This window comes from Pavona decussata, unplaced genomic scaffold, assembly GCF_977016875.1.
Source record: "Pavona decussata unplaced genomic scaffold, jaPavDecu1.1 SCAFFOLD_330, whole genome shotgun sequence".
Taxonomy (NCBI): domain Eukaryota; kingdom Metazoa; phylum Cnidaria; class Anthozoa; order Scleractinia; family Agariciidae; genus Pavona; species Pavona decussata.
The window spans coordinates 545,167-560,732 of NW_028145718.1; the positions used below are offsets into that span (position 1 = coordinate 545,167).

General features: G+C 38.9%; 2 protein-coding genes across 2 annotated transcripts; one reads left to right on the forward strand and one right to left on the reverse strand.

Moving 5' to 3' along the window:
* Positions 1–97: 97 nt before the first annotated feature.
* LOC146453443 (centrosomal protein POC5-like) lies at positions 98–15,287 on the forward strand. Its single transcript, XM_085096613.1, has 10 exons — positions 98–618; positions 2,436–2,626; positions 3,126–3,196; positions 11,079–11,208; positions 11,710–11,778; positions 11,913–12,032; positions 12,407–12,466; positions 13,174–13,381; positions 14,452–14,652; positions 14,927–15,287. Exons 1-10 carry the CDS (start codon positions 240–242, stop codon positions 15,121–15,123), a joined length of 1,626 nt encoding a protein of 541 aa, XP_084952739.1. The 5' UTR covers positions 98–239; the 3' UTR covers positions 15,124–15,287.
* LOC146453444 (uncharacterized) lies at positions 3,200–11,041 on the reverse strand. The gene is made up of 3 exons (XM_085096608.1): positions 10,320–11,041; positions 6,831–10,011; positions 3,200–5,436 (listed from the first exon to the last, which is right to left on the reverse strand). Exons 2-3 carry the CDS (start codon positions 9,425–9,427, stop codon positions 5,148–5,150), a joined length of 2,886 nt encoding a protein of 961 aa, XP_084952734.1. The 5' UTR covers positions 9,428–10,011; positions 10,320–11,041; the 3' UTR covers positions 3,200–5,147.
* Positions 15,288–15,566: the final 279 nt, after the last annotated feature.

Below are 15,566 nucleotides of genomic sequence, written 5' to 3' on the forward strand. Positions count from 1 at the left end.
AAATAAATGTTTTTTGCTATTTAAAAGCGTCGTTGGGCGAAGGCGTCATAATTTCGAAATCATATCAATGCTAGAAACCAATATCGGACGAGTATATCGGACGAACCTTACTTCCTGTTTCACTAGCCAATGAGAATACAGTTTAATAGACCAATCAGGCAAGCATATCTAATCTTTTGAACCAATCAGATGTTAGAATAAAAACGGACGCCATCTTTGAATTTAGAAAGAAAGTCAAAATGGCTTCGTCCGATGACTCTGTCCCACACATTTCCGATATGGATTCGCCTGGAAGTTCTGTTTCTTCATCTCTGCAAAGAGAGTATGAAGAGCTTTTGAAATACGCAGTTGTGACACCGAAGATCCAGGTCTGTCCGAATGTTTACGAGGAGAGTGTTGCCGTGACAGGTAATGTCAAGACTTCCAGTGAAACGAACTCTAGCAGCGGCTCTTCATCCTCGAGCAGTACTTCTGTCACGACACGGAGTTCTGGATCAGCGGAGGTTTCTCACGCAGCTGCTAAAGAAGATGATGTTAAACAACTTCCAACTACTCCTTCACTGAGAGTTTCATTCCAAGGGCAGGGATCCTTGGCAAGAGACTCTCTTCTTCGAGACGGTAAGTAACGCTCATTCAGAAATATTGTAATGGTCCCCTTCTTTCTTTCGCCCTGTCCCTTAATGCTGAATTTGTTTGTTTTAGCAAGCACGAGTGAAAGAAACGCTGTTAACGGAACATTGATGATGGGGGCCGTTACTGTTACTGTTGTCTCAGTGAAGTGTTAACAACAAATTTTCACTGAGCGTGGCATGTAACTAACAGGATTAAAAATTAAGCAGACGAAAGTAAAGACAGGCCTGCTAAAGTAGCATTGCAAACTTTTAAATCTTGTTAACGCTGCTCTATTAAGTTTATATCTGAGATAAGTTGTCCCTAAAGGCAACCAAGCTTTACCAGGATGCACCTACATCCTGCTATATAACATATATCAATGCTAAGCTCCAGGGATGGGGGAGGCAGGGTGCAGGCAGGGGACGTTTGAGTCTGTTTTAGCAGACAAAGTCTGACAAAGTTTAGTAACAGTTACTCTTTTGACAACATTCCTGCAGTGCAGTTGGGCACACACTAATTAAATACTTATTATATGAACGGACGTATACAAAACATGGACCCAGGTCCATGGACCACCTCTTGGACCCGGTCCATGGTCCACCCCCATGGACTGGGTCCATGGACCACCCCGCCTTGTGGACCCGGTCCATGGATCACCACTAATAAATTTTTGAAGGCATATTTTACCCTTTCAATATAATAAAGGATGGACTGCGGACTAATTATAATATACAGATTAAATATGGCTATAGGGTTTTCCACAAACAAGTTGGTTATGCAGAGTTGGCCCTCCACCCAATATCTCGAAATGTAAACACTGCTCTTCGTGAGCACCTTTTACAACAGATCAAAAACAAAAGCAACCTTTTATCTTGTTCCTACTTCATGTGGTGGCACGTGTTTTTTTGTACTCCACTGGGCTCCCTTTTATCCGTATTTCTTGACTGCACATGTAAAGTTTAGTTTAGTTTCAACAACGTATGACTCGGAAAGAATAGCAATGGTCTTCTGAATTCTGCATCCCGTAATAGAAATACTTGGGACTTGTCCCAGTCTTTCTCGTTATGCTTGCGCCCGGATGATTTGTTTAAAAAAGAGTGATGAAGAACGAAATCTGCCTCGTCAGTACTCACCAAAAATCAGACTCTACGATTGCAAAGAAAACTAAATATGGATTGCGTATAAAACTCAATGGTGGTAAAAGCATAAAATCTCAATTACATAGAAAGTAGAAGGTGAATTACATATCGAACGCCATATTTAATCTGTATTTTATACTCAGTCCGCCGTCCGTCCTTTATTATATTGACAGGTAAAATATGCCTTCGAAAATCTATTAGTGGTGATCCATGGACCGGGTTCACAAGGTGGTCCATGGACCTGGGTCCATGTTTTGTATACGTCCAATATGAACAGCTCAAATGCTGTACAATTTTTGTGTTGGAACCAAACTGGATTAAACAATCTGGACTTTTTATTAACTGTAGATTGATAGTTGATTCAAGCATTCAACTTAATTCAATCCCTATTTTCTCCCCCCCCCCCCCCCCCCCCATTCCCTGAGCCCCCTTGGTTGTTTCAGCACTCTTCACAAGTTTGAACACTTGCCTTTACAAAACAAGATGGCGACAGTTAAATCAAAGCATACATGCAGTGATGGTCTTATGTTGGTCTTATTATTATTATTATTATTATTATTATTATTATGGGAGGTGGTCTGTTACAATAGATGGTCGCACAGGGAGGTTCAACTGTATGGCATATTTGTGACATAATTTATGATTTCAAGCAAAATTCATTAAATTTGTGATGGTTATTTTTAGAAACAAGTGCTGCATCAGTTGCTATAGTCACTAAAACCCCAGAAGCTGAACATGAATCGTTGTCATCACGCTCTCCTGAGGAGTCTCCTGCAAGCACTCCTCCGACTGCTTCACCTGTGATAGATGCCGACCTGGCTAGAATGGAGGCTTTACTAGATAACTGGTGTTTGGATCTCAAGAGAAATGTTCTGGTAAGTTTTTTTAAGGTACATGCACAGCGTACACTGTCATACAACATATTGCGTGTATATGTAATGCATATACTATACAGTTCTGGCCAACAGTCTGGATTGCATTATAATAATTGCTCTTGCTCACATATGTAGTTCAGGAATGTACATGTACAGGTATCTATTGCATTTAACATTGTGACAATTTCATTGAGTTAAGTGACAATTTGCAAGCTGGTTTTTAGCAACTTGACTCCTAATTTGTATGCAGAATGGGAGCTTCAAATATATATTATATATCATTCTTCAAGGGCTTAGAGGAAAAGGCCATAACTGAAAGTAATTGTTAATGTTAACTGTACAGTTGTCATAGTAAAATTATTTTGTAGAAACTGTGACTTAAATTGTGTTAAATATAATGTTAGTATAAAAATAATAAATGTAAGTTGTATTGTAAGGGTTCACGATTTGCACCATTGATTTCAAACTTTCTATACCAACCAATTTTATTGAAATCTAGGCTGAATTTGCTCAGTGCAAGATGGGTCTTTTTGAAAAGCAAAAACAACTTCTGATGCAGGAAAAGAGAAGGTATGAATTCATATTACTTTTATTAATTTAAATTATTAAAATGAATCAAAGTACATTTTGGAATGGATGTATTATACAGTGTTCATCTACATGCAAGCCTTATTGCAGTGAAAGATTGTACATGTATGTCATACAATGTAAAATACAAATGGGCATTCCTTTTATTAATTTGAGATCAATCAAGCAAACCTTTATTTAGTGTGGTCTACCCACTTACAGCTTGAAATTACAATTTACTATAATAATAACAACAGCTGTAAAGCTAGTTTCCAGGCTTGGCATGACATTCACCAACAAATTTAAAAGTTTAACAAAATTAATGCATGTGTACTATTGCCCGCACAATCCCTTAAAATGTTTTAAAGCTGACTGTAGATTTCAATCCAGTCCCTATAAAAAAATTTTAAATGGAAAATATCTGAAAATCTAATAAAAATACAATTATACTCAAAATACTGTACAGTACATTATATGCACTACCTTACTTGTGCCTATGAAAAATTAATAAATTGTATTTAATTGCAAATAGGTGACTTCTCCTAAAAATGATGTAAGTCTAATTTTGCTCAGTTATGCATTTACTAATTTAAATGTTTAACAGTTAATTACTTAATTGTCTTTATTATATAAAAACATCAAATCTGCTAAGTTTTATCATGAGTCATCCAGTGTTCCAGAATAATGGATCAAAAGAATCTCCATGGTCACCAAGAATTTCTTCAAGTTGAAGGTTAAATTATTGTACATGTTCCATGCTATACTTATCTTATCTACTTACAGTACATGGAGTCTCTGGGTCTGATGCAATTCATACATGTAGTGGCCTATGACAGTGTACCAGTGAAGTCTGGTGTTATTGTTAGAAAACTCAAACAGAGACATTCATGAGCCACCATTGGCAACCAGGAATTAAATTCCCTTTGTCAGCTTGTTATTGCTTCTCAGCAAGGGCAGGAAAACTCTTGTTTCCAAGGGTGGCCAGGGGCTTGCCACTGGAAGATGCAGTGATGCCAGAAATCCTAAACAGGAACACACATACAAATAACAATACTTCTGGTTGCAATCTGTGGCCCATGGACATCCTTGCTTTTTGAGGAGTTCCTCCTTAGTCATTCATCCGTAGAGGATATTTCTGTTTAAAAAATGCCACCCACATGGCTAGTATTCTTTGTTTAATTTACATTACCAACTTTAACCTTTAACTATCAAGTACCCTTTTGATTGCTGTTGGAAATTCATAGCCTAACAAATTTTATTTCCAATCTTAAAATAAATTACAGAGGTGCCAAACGCAACTAAATTGTTGGCGTACATTAAGAATTTAAACTGAGATTTCTCTAGAATAAACAAATGACTCTTGAGTATGTAATCACTAAATAAATTAAGTTCAACTCGGCAAAAAGTTACCAGTCATTTTGTTTCCTCTATCTTGTTGTGACTGATTAGAACGCAGGGTGACATTATATACTGTAGGGATCATGTATCATCTCGAATTGCATGCACTGAAACAACATAAAAAGAATATGCTGTGGGATAATGACATGAAATTGCATTGAAATAGCTTACACTTTTGGAAGACAGAAATGATATGTACCTGGTAACAGCTGTTACTTTACACGTAGTGACTACAGTACGTGGATATACACGCTTTAGAGTCATGTGCCGTTAACAAATCTCAATTCAAATTTTGCATACAAACTGTTACATTATATTTTGGTCTCCTGTAAATAAACACATACTACACCAAACAATAATTAGTAAAACTACATGTACATATACATTGTACATTGTCTTTGTCTTTCAACTGTTCATGCATGGCATGTGATTTTGAAAAGAGCATTCACTCATGAAGAGTAAATACCATTGCTGTCAGCAGTCTAGTCAGTTCCTTTGGTGTCCTAGAATGCTGAGCTCCTTTTGAGCAACAATCTTGAACAAAAGAATGAAAAGTCTATGGTACCCATTCCTTCAGTTGCTCTTCAAAATTCTGGTTTACACAATAGAAATAAGCAGTGGTGTATTCCTGGCGTGCAGGCATAACATTGAACACATGGCGCCGTTGAGGACATGACCGCTGTACACCTGGACGTGATATATAATCTCCTTGGTTACCAGGACAGTTATCTGAGGGGCAGGCGGGGCCACAGTGGAACTTGACATAAGGAAAATGGCCCTTACAAATGCCATCCACCATACTGAAGACTTGACACAGCACATCTGAAGGCTCCACGTCGGCCCCTCTGTTATAGAAAGAATAACCAGTAATTCAACATATTACAGTCGAACCTCGATTATCCGGACTTTTTTCTCTGGTCCCAATCTTTTCATGAATATTAATTGGTTGAGATGTTTTGAACTTAAAGTCGCAAAAAGCCCAATAATCCTTTCAAAACGGTGTTAAAACAGCTATTATCCTGTGCGCTTTTCAAAATTCGCAAGCGCGACGAGACAAAGAAATATTCTGATGCGTTCAGCTGATATCTGATTGGCTCAATTGTTTTTTGGCCAAGGGAATTTCATGCTTGATTAGTTCCTTCTGCGTGGGTTATGTAAACACACGAGCGATCTATCGTAAACTCAAAGATGTCTACGAAGCGAAAGCGAGCCGTTCTGTCGATTAAAGATAAGCAGATAATTATTTCACGTTTGGATAGAGGAGTAAAAGGAACAAATTTACCTCAAAAATTTGGCATCAGAAAGCAGCAGATCTCTGACACACGGAAGAACAAAGTCAAGATCCTAAAATTTACTGACAGCATCGAGACAAGCGTAGGATTAAAATGAAAGTCCCTGAAGCTGGCCGATGATGAGCAGTTGGATAAAGCCCTGTACGCCTAGTTTATTCAACAAAGATCTACTGGGAAACCGATTTCATATTTAAAGTCATGTTTTCTTTGCTGTAACCTTTTGTTTACATTTCTATCTCATTAATATTCATACTTTCGATTATCCGGACTCTCGATTATCCGGACTATTTACCGTGGTCTGGACGAGTCCGGATAATCGAGGTTCGACTGTACATGTAAATACTACATTATGTTCATTCATGTTCCCCATCCAACTGGTAAAATATAATTATCTTCATGTAATCTTCTGATAACACATTGTTTTTGTTTGTTGGTTGTTAAAGATTCCTCCATTAGATATTAGGCTATTCACTCTTTTAACCAACTGCTGGGTTGATAACTGGTCTTTACAAAATAACGAAGTTGTACTTAAGTGCACCATTAGTACAACTTTTTCATTACATGTATCATACCCTCCTCTCTTGGCTCAAACAAGAGCTTTCACCACGTGTATGTGCAGGTGTTTACTTATATGCAAACCCTTGGTAATGCAACCAATCTGTTGGTACTACATGTACCTACCATATCTTTTAAGCAATTGCAAGCATTGGCGATGTTTCCGTTATACAGATTGGTATCATACATGTAATCATCAGGCCCAAGTTGTTCAAAGGGTAGATAACTTTATCCAGAGGATAAATCACTATTCAGGGGATAAAGATAATGTACATGTACTCCAACTACATGTAAATAAAATACAAGTTTATCAGTTGGATTGGAACTTAGTTATCTGTCCTTTGGGGCCAGAGATATACATTGTAGAAAAATATCATGAAGTTTTAACTAACCTGCAATTGTAGGTGACTTCAATCATCTCTTGATTCTTTAGTTGTAACAGCCTGTAAGGTAAATTAGGCGTCAACCAAAACCTACCATCATCTCTGCATATAACTGTCTGACCCCTGGGAAAGTCATCTCTGCTGTTCTTATGTGCACGTGACAGAAGGTTTTGAAAAAGTGGCTCTGGTAGAAATCTGTGAAAGAACACATAGAATTTCATGTCGTTAGGGCTATCTAACCAGACTGGTGTGCTAACGTCAGCTGACATGGGCAGCAACGAAGGAACAAAATGCGTGACTTGTGTTTCTTCCTCTTTGTCCTGCACGTTGAAGAATAAAGGAGAAATTATGTGGTATTGCTCCAAAAATGACTGCAAAGCCTTTCCATCCTCATTAAACGAGGAGAGAATTTTCTCAAGGAGCGATTCAGTCAGCATTCCGGTACTGTGGAGCAGTTCCCAATGACGCCTGAATCCTTGCTGCAAAATGGCTTGCTCTTCTGTTAGTGGAGTGACCAGTTTGATGATGATGTCAACAAGTATGTCTGGCTTCAGAAGAATCCATTCAGACATCTCTGAATCCTGGCCTTGATCAACATAAATTACAAGTCCTTTCTCATGAAAGTACCTCAATGTTTCCTTTGACCAGTTGCTACAAATAAACCTGCCAACTGAAATTGGAAACTGCTGCAGTGACACACAAAATTTTGCTTGCTTGTTTTCCCTCAAAGTAATAATTGCATCTTGGATTTTTATCCATGAATACGGAATGTTCCTGCCTATAGTTGACTTGTGTTCCTGGGCTGTGGACATAATTACTTTCCGAAGGTTTTGAATCCCTCTGTCTTTACACCCCAAACTGTTCTCAGTTGGGAAAAACACAAGGTTCTCTTCTTTATTCATCACTAGCTCATCACTGAAGTTGTGTAAAAGATTTCTCCTCAGATGTTTGTCTATACTCTTCAAGCAATGTTTGTCCATATGTTCTCTGTGTGTTCCAACAAGAAATACTGGCGTTTTAGGGACTGCCTTGCTGCAGATGGATTCTAACCAGAAACAAATGTTTTTGATTTTTGGTCCAATGTTTCCATAATTGTCATCTGCAAAGTTTGCCATGTTAAATACAACAATATACAAAGCCCGATCTCTCATGAAAATATGATGATAAGCATAATATTCCTTATCGCCCGAGAAGTCCAGGAGTTTTAATTTAAGACTTGAAAACTTTCTGTGAAGAGCCTTTTTCAACTTTTGAAAATTTAACATTACCTTTGCCATAACAATAAAAGTGAAACTTGCTTGTGTTTCCCTAGTATGGTTAATCGGAACGAATACTTGTAAATAAGTCAAATCATCACATAAAAGTTTGAAGGCCCATGCAGCAAACATTACGACATAAGTCGTTAGCGAGAATGGACTTAGGCTTAGACCACCTTTGTCCACGATGACATAAACAAGTACAATGATGCCCTGCCAACTCAACAACCCACGTAATGTTTCACTTTGTATAATTCTATAAATTACAGTACAGAAAAGAGCAGTTATTGTTGAATGAAGCGTTTGACAATATTGCAGGGCTGACATGTTCGTCAGTGACTCAATGATACAACCAAAACCAAAGCCAGTGATTACAGACACGATAAAGACAAATATTTGGGGGGAAATGGGTAATGAGTCATTAAATTTTATCTGACCTGGCAAGGAAGATTCTACGCCGCCATCGTACCATGTACAAATATTACCTCTAAAATATTTCAGAAAAAGGAAACACGTATCAAGTGATATCTCACTGAGAAGTAGTGCGAAGGCAAACAGGTAGATAACCCATATGGTCTGACATCCACTGTGACTGATCGTTTCTGGCAATTCATACTCAGGGTTGCTGCAGTTGGTGCCTTTAAGAATCCCCATCAGTAAGTATTCAATTCCTAATCCCATTATAAAGTGCGGTAAGGTGCAATGCAATAACATGACAATTTTAAGACCCTCTGGGTGTTCCGAAGGGATGAAGTGGAATAAAATTGCCAAAGAAAACATAACGAAAGACACTGCACAGAAGCTAACAGACACCGTGGCGGAAGATAATAACCGCACAACTGAGTAAACCCAGCTTATCCGCAGGAACATGAAGACACATCTTGCTATTGCGGACATCATTGATGATATTTCTTGATTAAAACTAAATTCAATTCCCCCAGGCCCATACATCACAGCCTCATAGAGAACAGATTGCCTGAATCGAGTAAAGCTTCCAAAGGTTAGACCTGCATCCACATCCAACTCCTTCCACTTGTGGTCAGTTAAACTGACTTCAACACCTCTTGTCACTGTTTCTTGGGCGTCGAAGGATCTTCCAATAAGCGAATTCTTCAAACTTGTTTTGCCGACTCGAGCATCTCCCAAAATCAAACACTGCCCTTGGAAAACAGGGTGAGTGTGTTCTTCGCCATTTTGGTTTCCCCGGAAGCCAAGATCCATTAACAGATCCCTGTATGCTTGCCGTCCATTTGGAAGCCGTCGATCAAATTGTAGCTGAGACATCACTTCAGAGGCACTTTCCAAAGTGTGGTCGTCTGTGAGAGAAATATTTTGTACATCAAAAGCCATTTTACTCACTTGCAGAACACAAAATTGATTGGTACAATAGTTGTTTGTTCTCAGAGATCAATCACGTGCTAGATTTATTTGTCACGCCATTCCCAGTACAACACAAGGAGAGCAAGGCTCCTGCGCAGATAAACATAAATTAAACATAAATCAGTTGAGAACCCAAGTGTGGACACATGTTGCGTTGGTTATTTTGAACGAAGTTCAGATGAGTCTCACAAAACCGCAGTATAAACCCATCGGCCAACTGGAATAAATAAAGGTTGTCTACTGTAGGTATTGACAAGAAATTGGTGGTTACAAAACCCATGAAAGAAACCAAACATTCATCCTTAATACTGTAGTAAAAAGTTTCAGCAAACGTAAACAATGGAAATATGTCTAATGGTTATGTAAATATGTCTAGTGGTTATGCAAAATTATCTTAAACTATCCATGGACCATGACTTATGACAAAAGCTAATTAAACTTGATTTACTACCTCTAGAACACCTCAGAGAAAGGTCAGACTTATTGTTCCTTTTCAAGTCCAGAAAAGGCCTCATATCTACAAGTGTATTGACATAAGAAAATTCCTGCGCACCCTCGAGCCTAGACTGTTCACAGTCCCCCTATTTTTCCGTGGGATTCTCGAGACCGGTATGCTTCGATGGAGCTGCCGCCATCTTGGTTTGTAAAAGCGAGCGCGATCTGGGGAGACTGTCTAAACTACCGAGGGGTTTTTTCGCTTCCCATCCCCAACTATACTAACACCCACTCCCGCTCCCCTCGGTAGTTTAGACACTCTCCCCAGATCGCGCTCGCTTTTACAAACCAAGATGGCGGCGGTTCCATCGAAGCATACCGGTCTCAAGAATCCCACGGAAAAATAGGGGGACTGTGAACAGTCTACCTCGAGCCATGGCATCGAACACTGAAATGTGATCCCAATAATTATAATCTAATTCATGAACAGGATCAAGATTACAAAAGAAACTCATATTTTATTAGGTCTGCTGAACTATGGAACTCTTTTCGTCAGTTATGTTTTAAACTAATCTTGTCTCATTTTATTTGTCTAAACGAGAAGCCTACAGTCCTCCGTTTCCTTAATTGTTTTAATTGTCTGTTGTGTACTTGTTTAACGGTCTATTTTGTAATTTGTAGATTTGAAGGAGTAAGGTCACAATTGGGACAAAAGTTCTGACCCTTTATCCTGCAAACCCCCTCCCACCTCCCCCACCTACTGTTCATTTATTTGCTATTGGTTAATATATGTTTAATTTTGTTATTATCTTTTATTATCATTGTCCGTCTTTATTGCATATTTTTCAACTTAAAATGACCCACGTAACCTGGTTTAAAATTTGTCGTACACAAAAGTCTATTAAAGTTAGGTTTTGTTTTAATAACCCGCCATTAATGAAGGGTATTTTTATATTATTGACTTAATTCCTTTGGCTTTGTTCAGGGGCACCCAACGTCTTACGAATTGCTAACGCTCGAAACGTCAACATTCGAATCTCTTTACGGAGACCGATTTACCTTTAGTTATCAACTCTGTTGATAAACCAAACATTTTTTTTACTCCCACCCACGCAGCACCACAGTTTCTGTAGAAACTAACCCTCTGATTCCTTTGTTATCAATTATGTACATTGTTTTAATGCAGGCATGGCGTGGAAATGAACAAACTAATGAACGAGATGGAGAGTCAAAAAGAACTGTTGCTTACTTATGAACAGACCTTGTCTCACAAAGACTCGATTGTGGCAAATATCACAAACGCTATTCAAAAACAGGTTTGTTGTAGTTCAGTTGTTAAGCTGGTTTTATTTTGTACGCTTGTGAGAATTATACTGTTTAAGAAATACAGATAATTATTCTCTTGTTTTCAACACGCGCGAAGGCTTCCGGGAACGAGAAATCTTTTACCTTTCTTCCAGAGGCCCTTTGTGTGAACTTGGAATTGAAAAAAAAAAAAAAAAATAATAATAAATAAATAAATAAAAATACATTATCTCTGTCACTTGGAAAGAATTACATGTACCTTTGGCTCGTGTTTCCACAATTTTCTGAGTTTCTCCCAAACTTGCATAAACTTTATAACATATGGAGAAACGATTGCAATTGCGAGATCGTATTACACTTTCAGAAAAAGAACGAGAGCTTTATAATGACCAATTTAAATGCGGATAACACCCAGTAATATTACACAACTTTCCACTGCATAACTTCTTTTTATTCCCCAAATGTTAAATATTAAATAACATGGCTACTAATACTGCACTGCACTGTTACAGAAAGAAAGAAGTGAAATGCTGAGGTCTTTTACGGTATGGAAAATACGACACTGTGATGAAAAACGAGAGGTGAGTAGTCCTTTGCCTTGGCGACTTTATAGGTAGACGAAATATAGCTTTTTGTCCCAGTAAATCGCAGATTTTGGGAAATTCGGTTATCTAAAAATTGTATGACCATACTGATTCTGTTTGAATCTGTCCAGGGTTTTGCTTCCAAGCTTGCCAGGAGACATTATAAACACATGCTTATATCACGGGCGTGGACTGCATGGAGGACTGTTATTGAATCCAAATGGAAGCAGAGAGTAGAGAAAGCCTGTCAGGTGAGGTGCTATCAATTTCCGTCCTGTATTCGTAAATTACTCAACAATTTCAGGTTGTGAAAAACGATACATTTGTAGTTCAAGCCTCAACCAATTCGACCAGGTAACATTCTCCCCGATTAGTAGGACACTTGTGGCCGGCTATAAGATACGAGACTTTAATAAATAAAAGTTATTTATTTATTTGTTTATCTAGTCGTATATTTATTATTACTAAATTAAGTTCTAACTTCCCAGAGTTACAATTGGTTCATTGCGCTACCATATGGTCATTCTGTTGTTTTCAGAATATTACTTAAAAAGTCGGTCTACTTACTGCATAATGTGCACAAAAAGAGAAACAAAATCTGAGTAACAACTTAAATCTTTAAAAGGCGAAAGCTCAAGACGTCTGCGTCAAGCTGACGGAGGATTATGAAAGTCGTCTTCAAACGGTATGTTTTGCAATTTTGTTCTGTGTTTTCCGTGCTTGTACGACGTCTTTCCCAAATGCCTATATTTTCGCTTTGTTAGCAATATTCACCACCTCATGATAAAATTGGCCGGGTTTCATGTACAATTTTCGCATTATTCGACAAGTGACGCAAAAACTTTCAAAAAATTTAAAGCAAAAAAAAAAAAAAAAACAAACGACTATTTGTTTTATCAGGTGCATGCAATTTGGCCTAGACTGCAAGCAGTCCCTTTCTGGTCAGTCGAGAGGGTGCGCTCACAGCGCAGCGAGACTGGAGCGAGGAGAAATAAACAAGAAGCCTCTCCCCAAGCCCCCCTCCGCTCGTTCGCTCCAGTTTTTTCGCACGACCTGTCGACTATCCAGAAATGGACTGCTTGCAGTCTAAATTTGGCCACAGTAAATGGATTCGAGAGCTGACATTTCAAACCCTTCCCTTGAACGAATTTGACGAAGTGGTCGCTCTCGAAATGTCAACTCTGGACTCTCTTTACGGTGCCCAAATTACCTGATACAATCAAGTCAGTTCGTTTCTACTGCCCAACAGACGCAGCATGCACCGCCGTTTCTTTAAAACCTGTCCTCTGAAAAGTCATTTGAACAATGTTGATCATTTGTAAACCTATGTAATTTAGTCTTTTCGACTGCAAGTTTTGGTTTTTACATATCTATGTGAATATTCTGCGGCAGGCCACTCTTGAACTGGAGATGGCACGGACTGAGATTGCTCGTCTTCACGCTGAGAGGGAGCGTTATGAAGAGACCATGAAGAAAGCTTTCATGCGTGGTGTGTGTGCTTTGAATCTTGAGGCCATGACCATGTTCAGAGAAGGAGAAGAGGGTGGAAGGAGACCGCCTCCACCACCTGCTGTGAACAGTAATGGCGAAACGATCTCAGGTACAACATAACACATTCAAATGTTATTTTAAGCCTCCATATCCACGTCTTAATTTAAACTTACAGATGATTGTTTAATTTGAGTGACCTTTCGGGAAATTTCCAGAGCAGGAGGGTTTAGCAAAATAATGGTTTTTGAATCGAAAGATTTTTGTTGCCTTTCTCTACCCTTGCTTTTTAACAAATTCCAGGCGAAATTAAATAACTGTGTGTGACTGCTCAGTACTCCTTGCAGTATACTATTACTATATTATTGCATTCGTTTTTTTTATGGTTTATGTTCTTTATTTTTCTTTTTTTTTTTTTTTACGTTTTATGGTGAAAAAAAGCAAAAGGTGGAAGTGGGGCGGTGTTAGATCCATCAATATTTCATTTTACCTCCTGTGGATGGCAAATTTTCAAATCTGTAAAAAGATGAGGCAATTTCTAATCAGATAACCTTTTTCATTATTCAACATACTGTAACACTGGCCAAATATGGTCATCCACTGAACATTTGTCGTCCTTAGTCAACAGATATCCTGCGATATACGTAATCCGTGTGTCGGGGGGGTGGGGGGGGTGGGGGGGGGGGAAATGGCAAAAAAATGATCATCTCCAGCTTTTCTACAATAAAACTCTGCTTTGTCATCAATGTGTTGAATAACAAAACAATTATCCTGCTCAATCTTGCCGGATATCCCTTTTAGCTAACTCGGCCTACGGCCTGATCGCCTAAGTATCAGGTGATATTCCGCGCGATCTCGCAGGATAATTGATTGTTAAATACCCTGCTTTCGTTCCTGTCATTGTGTGAGTTGACTTCATATTACTATGCATTTTATTTCTTTGCTAATAGGCCATTTTCACGATGGCGTCATTAACTACAACTACCAGAATCCTTCAGTTTGTTTCTTTTTTTTTTGTTACTCTTGCAAATTAGGGATATTGTTATCTAAACCTCACTGGGATTACAAAATTTAAATAAAAAAGGAAAAGAATGAAGACGATTCTGGTAGTTGTACTAAATAACGACGTCGTGAAATCGCCTATTACGCTGTAACGCTGTAGAACAACTATTTCTGTTGTAGACGCAGAGGACATGCCGCGTCATCAACCTCCTCTTCCGACTGTCACGACATCTGGGCCAGCTGTCACACAACAGCAACAGTTTAGTCACGCTGCTTCAAGACAGAGGCCTCCAGCAGAGAGACCAGGTCAGCTGGGAGGGAAAACTGTGACAGTGAGAGCTGTTTGTCGGTCAGACATTCAGGGACAGAAAGGAGGTGCAGGTACTCTACCGACACTGGTTTATGAATATTTGCCTCGAAACGTTTCTACTCTTAACGTCTGACAGTAAATAACAGCGACGAGTCACTAAACAACGCGTTCATGTTGTTTTGAGCGAAAAGGTGGAAATTGTAAACAACTGAAAGAGGAGGACGCTAGATTGTTCATGTTTGATTCGTTCCAAATTATATACATGCATGCAAACACGCAAATAATTCTCTTACTGTCAGCATTCTGTAGGGATGTTTACCCAAGACTAGCTTTGTTGTATTTCAGGTCTTGTAGGTACCCAAGGACCAGTTAGCTCAGTTCTCATTCAGAAGCATTCCTCAGACCAGGGCATTTCAGGAGTGCCTCCGGTTCGCCATTCCCATGGCCAGCGAGCACCACCAACTCGAACAACCAGCACGAGGACGTCACGTGGTCCTCCCGTACAAACGATCCACACTACCCCTGTTAAAGTTGTGCATTGAATTCGAAAAAATGTCATCGTATAGAGGGTATATACCATACTGCACCTGCATCAAGTATTTGCGTTACGTCTGTTTCACTTATTTCCAAGTTTTTACTCAACTGTAACACATTTTACGCTAGAAATCTATAACCATATTAATCCAATAAAGATTTTCTTATTGTCTCCCAGCAGTCATGTGTCACTGTCTTGTTTTTTGAATCTGATGGCATCTTTTCCCTCAGTAGTCAGCGAGGCCAAAACATCGAGAGAGTGCATGTTACCTATACAGAGCCCGTGATCATTTTAGCAATAACCGATCACATCTGTATGAAAGCAGGCTAAGGAGATACTGGAAACTGATAATGTACCCACATCGCTACAATACTGGAGCACCACATGTAAACCCGTGCGTGTGAAGACACTGTCAGACCGCTTGCAAACCCAAGACGAGCACACGTGTGC